The 8,188-nt window shown below is 44.8% G+C and overlaps 1 protein-coding gene across 1 annotated transcript; it reads right to left on the bottom strand.

Moving 5' to 3' along the window:
* Positions 1-3,474: 3,474 nt before the first annotated feature.
* Positions 3,475-4,032, bottom strand: LOC102284755 (histone H2A-Bbd type 2/3). Its single transcript, XM_005909024.2, has one exon. The coding sequence runs from the start codon at positions 4,030-4,032 to the stop codon at positions 3,475-3,477; it is 558 nt and encodes a 185-aa protein (XP_005909086.2).
* Between the last annotated feature and the right edge of the window lie 4,156 nt (positions 4,033-8,188).

Here is an 8,188-nt window from a genome sequence, read left to right on the forward strand (position 1 = left end):
GGTCACAGGACTGGAAAAGGTCAGTTTTCATTCCAATCCCAAAGGAAGGCAATGCCAAAAAATGCTCAAACTACCGCACAATTGCACTCATCTCACACGCTAGTAAAGTAATGCTCAAAATTCTCCCAGCCAGGCTTCAGGGATATGTGAACCATGAACTTCCAGATGTTCAAACTGGTTTTAGAAAAGGCAGAGGAACCATAGATCAAATTGCCAACATCTGCTGGATCATGGAAAAAGCAAGAGTTCCAGAAAAACATCTATTTCTACTTTATTGACTATGCCAAAGCCTTTGACTGTGTGGATCACAATAAACTGTGGACAGTTCTGAAAGAGATGGGAATACCAGACCAGCTGACCTGCCTCTTGAGAAACCTATATGCACGTCAGGAAGCAACAGTTAGAATTGGACATGGAACAACAGACTGGTAACAAATAGGAAAAGGAGTACGTCAAGGCTGTGTATTGTTACCCTGCTTATTTAACTTATATGCAGAGTATATCATGAGAAACGCTGGGCTGGAAGAAACACAAGCTGGAATCAAGATTGCCAGGAGAAATATCAATAACCTCAGATATGCAGATGACACCACCCTTATGGCAGAAAGTGAAAAGGAACTAAAAAGCCTCTTGATGAAAGTGAAAGAGGAGAGTGAAAAATTTGGCTTAAAGCTCAACATTCAGAAAACTAAGATCATGGCATCTGGTCCCATCACTTCATGGGAAATAGATGGGGAAACAGTGGAAACAGTGTCAGACTTTATTTTTATCACTGTAGATGGTGATTGCAGCCATGGAATTAAAAGACACTTACTCCTTGGAAGGAAAGTTATGACCAACCTAAATAGCATGTTAAAAAGCAGAGACACTACTTTTTCAACAAAGGTCTATCTAGTCAAGGCTATGGTTTTTCCAGTGGTCATGTATGGATGTGAAAGTTGGACTGTGAAGAAAGCTGAGCGTCGAAGAGTTGATGCTTTTGAACTGTGGTGTTGGAGAATATTCTTGAGACTCCCTTGAACTGCAAGGAGATCCAACCAGTCCATTCTAAAGGAGATCAGCCCTGGGTGTTCTTTGGAAGGACTGATGCTAAAGCTGTAACTCCAATACTTTGGCCACCTCATGTGAAGAGTTGACTCATTGGAAAAGACTCTGATGCTGGGAGGGATTGGGGGCAGGAGGAGAAGGGGACGACAGAGGATGAGATGGCTGGATGGCATCACTGACTCGATGGACGTGAGTCTGAGTGAACTCCGGGAGTTGGTGATGGACAGGGAGGCTTGGTGTGCTGCAGTTCATGGGGTCGCAAAGAGTCGGACACTACTGAGCAACTGAACTGAACTGAACCGATAATATTGTTTTCTTTTTGTGTGGCTAAGGGGCCTGCAGGGACCTTGGGTGGACACTAATGTATCCTCAAGTACATGCCCTGGATGACAGTCAGCAGAATCATAAGAAAGAGTAACTGATATGACTTCCCCAAGGGTCCGGGTGATTTAGCAGTCTCTTCTGCCTCCCAGCTCCTTCCTTTTATGGGTCCCTTAGATAGAACTCCCACAGAGCTTACCAAAACTTCTCTGGGTTTTTTTTTTTTTTTTTGGTTTTGAATTGACCACTTTGGCCTTATCCAGGGAACCCTAGAAGCACTTAACCTATGGGACCTAATAAAAGCTATAAATCCCAGATCCTGCTGCCTTCCTGACTATACCCTGCTCTGACCTCCTATGCAGCTCTCCAGGAGTGCTTTGTGCCTCCTCCAGGTCTTATGAGTAATAAACTTCTTCATTTAACTTTCCCTTGCAGTCTTTGTTGAATTTTGGTTCACCATCCAATTCCCCACCCAGGGCTCTACTTAACAAACATTATTTTAACAAAAAGCAAGCACTGAAATAGGGACCACAGTAGCAGATCAGGGACTTTCTATGTTGATGGAGCTGTTCCATGTCCTGAATGTGGTGGTGGATGCACACATGTATACATGTGCTAAATTCATAGTACTGGGTTCCAAAAGAGGTTGTTTTATTGCATAATGTAAGAAAATAATAAGATATATCATAGTGCCATGGGCTGCATACAGAACTACCCTTACTACTTAGTAAATTCTTATTTTAGCACAACTATACTTTTATATGGGCTTCCCTGGTGGCTCAGTGGTAAAGAATCCCCCTGCCAGTGCAAGAGAAGCAGGTTCAACGTCTGGGTGGGGAAGGAAATGGCAACCTGCTCCAGTATTCTAGCCTGGGAAATTTCATGGACAGAGGAGACTGGCAGGCTACAGTCCATGGGGTTGCAAAGAGACATGACTGAGCAACTAAACAGCATGTTTTTGCATATTTTAAAAATATCTTTTATGTTGTATATTATATATATATCATATATGTTTCTAATTCTTCTAACCATTATTCTGAAATGGTGTCAGGTATTTTGTTCTTATTATTTAAAATGAAGAAATAAAAGGTCAGTAAAAGGCTAGTACCCTATCAGGGAAGCAGCAGTAGGTATAAAGTTTCTTACTCATCAAATCCAAACTACCTAAGGCATAAAGAAATAGCATTAATTTTAAAACGTGGGTCTCACACATGGTTACTACTCCAGCTTTCTAGGCTAAAGGTCCATTTCCACGGTGATATGCAAATCAAGTCGCTGGAGGCGGAGCCTGGCTCCACAAACATCACATATGCAAATTGCGGGTGGTGTCATGTCCGCCGTTGCTAGGTGACCTTTTTTATGCAGGTTGCCAAGCAGGGCATCTCCTGACATCTCTAAAGGAACATGACCAAAAAGTTAACTCGACCCCACATGACCCTGATTCTGACTTTGCATATGTGCTGGTTGTGTCCCACCCACCCCAATCCCCATCCCACCACAGTCTTACTGTCTAGGCCCCTGCCCCCATGGGAATTCATGTCAAGCACACTGTCCACCCACCCCTGCATCCCATGCCATGGCTTTGTCCGTCACCTTGCCCTCTTCGCCCTATTACAATGCCGCCCTCACTGTCCTGAGCGTCACCACCAGGACCCGGTCCCTCTGCGGACTTGGCCTGGCTCCCACTTGCTCAGAGCCAATGGGGGAGCCTTCCGTTCCCTCGCCTCCCCCAAGACCCCACTCCACCCCCACCTCTGCTGCAACCAGCCTCTCCCACCCAGGGCCACACCATGCACTATCACCATGAGTGACTTCTCCTCTCTGCCTGCCATCCCCGACTCCACCCACACCCGCAACACTCCCCCTCTGCTCCAACCAGACCCCCAACCTCCATCCCTCCAACAAAGCGTGTCCCACCACCACCTTCCAGACCAAGTGACTGAAGCACACAAGGATGTCTTGAAACACTTTATTGATTTGACATTACTGGGCCCAAGGCACGGGGCTATGCAATTGGTCTGTGATCAGGACTGGCACCGGACAGCCAGAGGCGGCCTGTCCGGAGGCCAGGGACTGGCCACTGGGGACCCAGGTGTAGTTGGGCAGCTAGTGTGGACCCGGGGCCACCAGGGAGATGGTTGTCATCCCAAAAATGCTGCTGAGCAGAGCATTGTTGTGGATCGCCATGTCCACCAACTTGGGGGTGATGCGCTTCTCGCCGTTCTTCTGGGCCTCATTGCCTGCCAGCTCCAGGACCTTGGACGTCAGGTCCTGAATGACCGCTGCTAGGAAGACTGGTGCAGACGAGCTCAGGCGCTGGGCATAGTGGCCTTTGCGCAGGAGGTGCTCCATGTGGCTCACAGAGAAAGACAGCTCAGTTTGGGCGGTGCGGGAGCGGATACCAGACGACCTCTGATGGCCCCTTTTCTTCGGCATGCTGGCTGTTGAGCCCGCTTTCTCCAAGGCCTTGCTCTTCTTTGCGATGGGAAGAGGTGCGGTGGGATAAGGTGCGATGAGATGAGATACGGTGAGATGAAGCAGTTGGTTCCAACGTCTCAAGACAACTGCTACTCTCAGATCTCTACTCCGTATCCTAGAAACCACAGGCTGGCGCCTCATTGGTCGGGACGCATGCTCTGTGACACGTAGACCCTGTGAGGTCATTGCTTTCTCGTGCTCCCCACCCCTCCCCCAACCCCCACAGGCCTGGGCCTGCAAAGAAATGATGCTGGCAGAATCCTGCTCACCCTGCCCACTGGACCCTTTCTTTGTCAAAACTCTCCCTTTCCACTGCACAGGAGCTTTGTACAGAAAAGGCAGCAGACCACCCACTGGCACCAAGTATACGCTGGTGGTGCTGGGCCACCATCATGACTGTATCTAGTTCCAAAATGTTGGCACCGCTGCAAAGAGAAACCCCTGTACCTGGCCAGACAATCATTCCCCACCCCACCATCCTGCAGTTTCCCCTACCCCACCCCACCCCATAGTCCTCAGGCAACCACTCATCAGCTTCCTGTCCACAGCCCTTTGCCTATTCTGGAGACTTCCTAGAGATAGAGGCATACAATAAATATGTGGCCTTCTGTCACTGAGCATAGGGTTCATGCACATATGAATGAATCAGTAGCATGAATCAGTACTTCTTTCCTTTTCCTGGTTGAATAATATTCCACTGTATGGCTAGACTACACATGTTTTGTATCCACTAGGCAGTGGATGGACATTTGGGTGACTTCTCCTTTGTGCATACTGGGAATAGTGCTGTGATGGACATTCCTGTACAGGTTTCTGTTTTCCACTCTTTGGGATTTATGTCCATGAATAGATTTATGAGTTTATTTCCATACTGTTAATTTTATTTCACTGATCTATGTGTCTATCCTTATGCTAGTACCACACAGTTTTGTTAACTGTAGCTTTGGAGTAAGTTTTGAAATCCAGAAGTAGGTGTTCATCATGCCTGGGTACACTTTACTGAAATATATACTGTTAGTCTGTTTCCCTGCCTTCCTGAAAGGGACCTAGAGTTTTTTAGTCAGTGTGATTTTGAATTAGGAGAATACCTTTTGGTGACTATTGGACACTGGCTCTGATCTCACACTAATTCCAAGATGCCCAAGTGTCACTTTGGTCCATCAGTCATAGTAGGAGCTTATGGAGGTCAAGAGATCAATGAAATTTCAGCTCAGGCTCATCTCCATTGGGGCCGGTGTGTACCCAAACCAATCTCATGCTTATCTACACAGTTCTGGAATGCAAAATTAAGATAGACGTGTTCAGCAACTGGAAGACTCCACAACAGACCTGCAGAGTGAGGGCTATTTTGGTAAGGATGGCCAAATGAAAGCAATTAGAATTGCCTCTATCTAGAAATATGGTAAACCAAAAGTCTTGCACATACCTGAATGGATTTCAGAGATTTGCAGCACCATCAAGGGCTACAAACATGCAGGAGTGATGATTTACTCCATACTCCCATTAAAGTAGCCTATTTGGCCTGTTTAGAAAACAGATGGTCTTGGAGAATGACAGTGTATTTTCATTAGCTTGACCAGGTGGTGATTTCAATTTCAGGTGCTATACCAATGTAGTTTCATTGCTTGAGCAAATTGACATCCCCAGTGCTACTTGCCCCCTTCATGGATCACAGCCTTGTTATGGTGAAGGTGCTTGCATAACTCAGTGAAGCTATGAGCCATGCCATGCAGGGCCACTGAAGACAGATGGATCTTAGTGGAGAGTTCTGACAAATTGTGGTCCACTGGAGGAGGAAAATGGCAACACACTCTAGTATTCTTGCCTCTAGAACTCCATGGGCAATAGGAAAAGGTAAAAAGATATGACGCCAGAAAATGAGTTCCCCAGGTTGGAATTTGTCCAATATGTTACTGGTGAAGAGTGGAGGGCAATTACTAATAGTTCCAGAAAGAATGAAGTGGCTGGGCTAAAGCAGAAACGATACTCACTTGTGGATGTGTCTGGTGGTGAAAGTTAAGTCTGAACTGTAAAGGACAATATTGCATAGGAACCAGGAAAGTTAGGTCCTTGAATCAAGGTAAACTGGATGTGCTCAAGCAGGAGATGGCAAGAGTGAACATTGACATCTTAGGAATCAATGAACAAAGTGAATAATGGGAATGGGCCAATTTAATTCAGATGACCATTATATCTACTACTGTGGGCAAGAATCCCTTAGAAGAAATGGAGTAACCATCATAGTCAACAAAAGAGTCTGAAATGCAGTACTTGGGTGCAATGTCAAAAATGACAGAATGATCTCAGTTTGTTTCCAAGGCAAACCATTCAATATCACAGTAATCCAAGTTTATGCTCCAACCACTGCTGCTGAAGAAGCTGAAGTTGACTGGTTCTATGAAGACCTACAACACCTTCTAGAACTAACACCAAAAAAAAAGATGTCCTTTTCATCATAGGGGATTGGAATGCAAAAGTAGGAAGTCAAGAGCCACCCAGAATAACAGGCAAATTTGACCTTGGAGTACAAGATGAAGCAGGGCAAAGGCTAAGAGAGTTTTGTCAAGAGAACATACTGGTCATAGCAAACAACCTCTTCCCACAACACTATACACAGACATCATCAGATGGTCAACACCAAAATCAGATTGATTATATTTTTTTCAGGCAAAGATGCAAAAGCTTTATATAGTCAGCAAAAATAAGACATGGAGATGACAGGGCTCAGATCAGGAGTTTCTTATTGCAAAATTCAGGCATAAATTGAAGAATGTAGTGAAAACCAATAGGTCATTCAGGTATAACCTAAATCAAATCCTTTATGATTATACAGTGGAGGTGACAAGTAGAATCAAGGGATTAGACATGGTAGACAAAGTGCCTGAATAACTATAGATAGATGTTCATAACATTGTACAGTAGGCATTGACCAAAACTATCCTCCCAAAATAGAAATGCAAGAAGGCAAAGTGATTGTCTTTGGAGGTTTTACAAGGCAAAGGAGGTTTACCAACAGCTGAGAAAAGAAGAGAACCAAAAGGAAAAGGAGAAAGGGAAAGATATACCCAACTGAATGCAGAGTTCCAGAGAACAACAAGGAGAGATAAGGAAGACTTATTAAATGAACAATGCAAATAAATAGAGGAAAGCAACAGATTGTGTGGATCACAGCAAACTGTGGAAACTTATTAAAGAAATGGGAATACCAGACCACCTTACCTATCTCCTGAGAAACCTGTATGCAGGTCAAAAAGCAACAGAAAGCAAAGAGAAACTAAAGAGCCTCTTGATAGGTGGTGAAGGAAGAGAGTGAAAAAGCTGGCTTAAAATTCAACATTCAAAAAACTGAGATCATGGCATCTGGTCCCATCACGTCATGGCAAATAGAAGGGGAAAATGTGGATGCAGTGACAAATTTCCTCTTTGAGGGCTCCAAAATCACTGTGGATGGTGACAGGAGTCATGAAATTTAAAGATGCTTGTTCTTTGGAAGAAAAGCTGTGACAAACCTAGACAGTGTGTTGAAAAGCAGAGAAATTACTCTGCTGACCAAGGTCCATATAGTCAAGGCTATGGTCTTTCCAGTGGTCACATACAGTTGTGAGATCTGGACCATAAATTCAGCAGCACACCAAAGAACTGATGCCTTTGAACTGTGGTCCTGGAGACAACTCCTGAAAGTCCCTTGGACAGCAAGGAGATCAAACCAGTCAATCTTAAGGGAAGTCAACCGTGAATACTTGTTGGAAGGATTGATGCTGAAGCTGAAGCCCCAGTATTTTGGTCATTTGATGGGAACAGCCGACTCATCAGAAAAGTCCCTGATGCTGGGAAAGATTGAGGGCAGAAGGAGAAGAGGGCATCAGAGGATGAGATGGCTGTATGGCATCACTGATGCAATGAACATGAACTTGGGAAAGCTTCAGGAGATGGTGAGGGACAGGGAGGCTTGGGTGTGCTGCAGTCCATGGAGTTGCAAAGAGTGAGACAAGACTGGGAAGATGGAACAACAACAACAATGGTAATTCTATGTTTCTCTTATTGAGTAACCACCCACCTCACTGATTTCCACAGTGGTCTTCCATTTTTGCAATCCCAACAGTATATGAGGGTCCCAATTTCTCTGCATCTTCTCCAAAACTTATTATTTTTGTTTGTTTTACTTGTAATAACCATCATAGTGGGTGTGAAGTGGTATCTCATGGTGATTTTTATTTGCATTTCTCTAATGGCTAAAGATGTTGAGCATCTTTTCTTGTGCTTCTTGGACATCTGCACATCTGCTTTGGAGGAATGTCTATTCAAGTCCTTTGCCTGTTGTTTAATTAGGTTGCTTGTCTTT

The sequence above is a fragment of the Bos mutus genome, chromosome X (genome assembly GCF_027580195.1).
Source record: "Bos mutus isolate GX-2022 chromosome X, NWIPB_WYAK_1.1, whole genome shotgun sequence".
Taxonomy (NCBI): Eukaryota; Metazoa; Chordata; class Mammalia; order Artiodactyla; family Bovidae; genus Bos; species Bos mutus.

What these genes read in the sequence shown, in the direction of transcription:
- LOC102284755 (XM_005909024.2), bottom strand. Translation starts at nt 4,032, where the DNA reads ATGACCTCACAGGGTCTACGTGTCACAGAGCATGCGTCCCGACCAATG.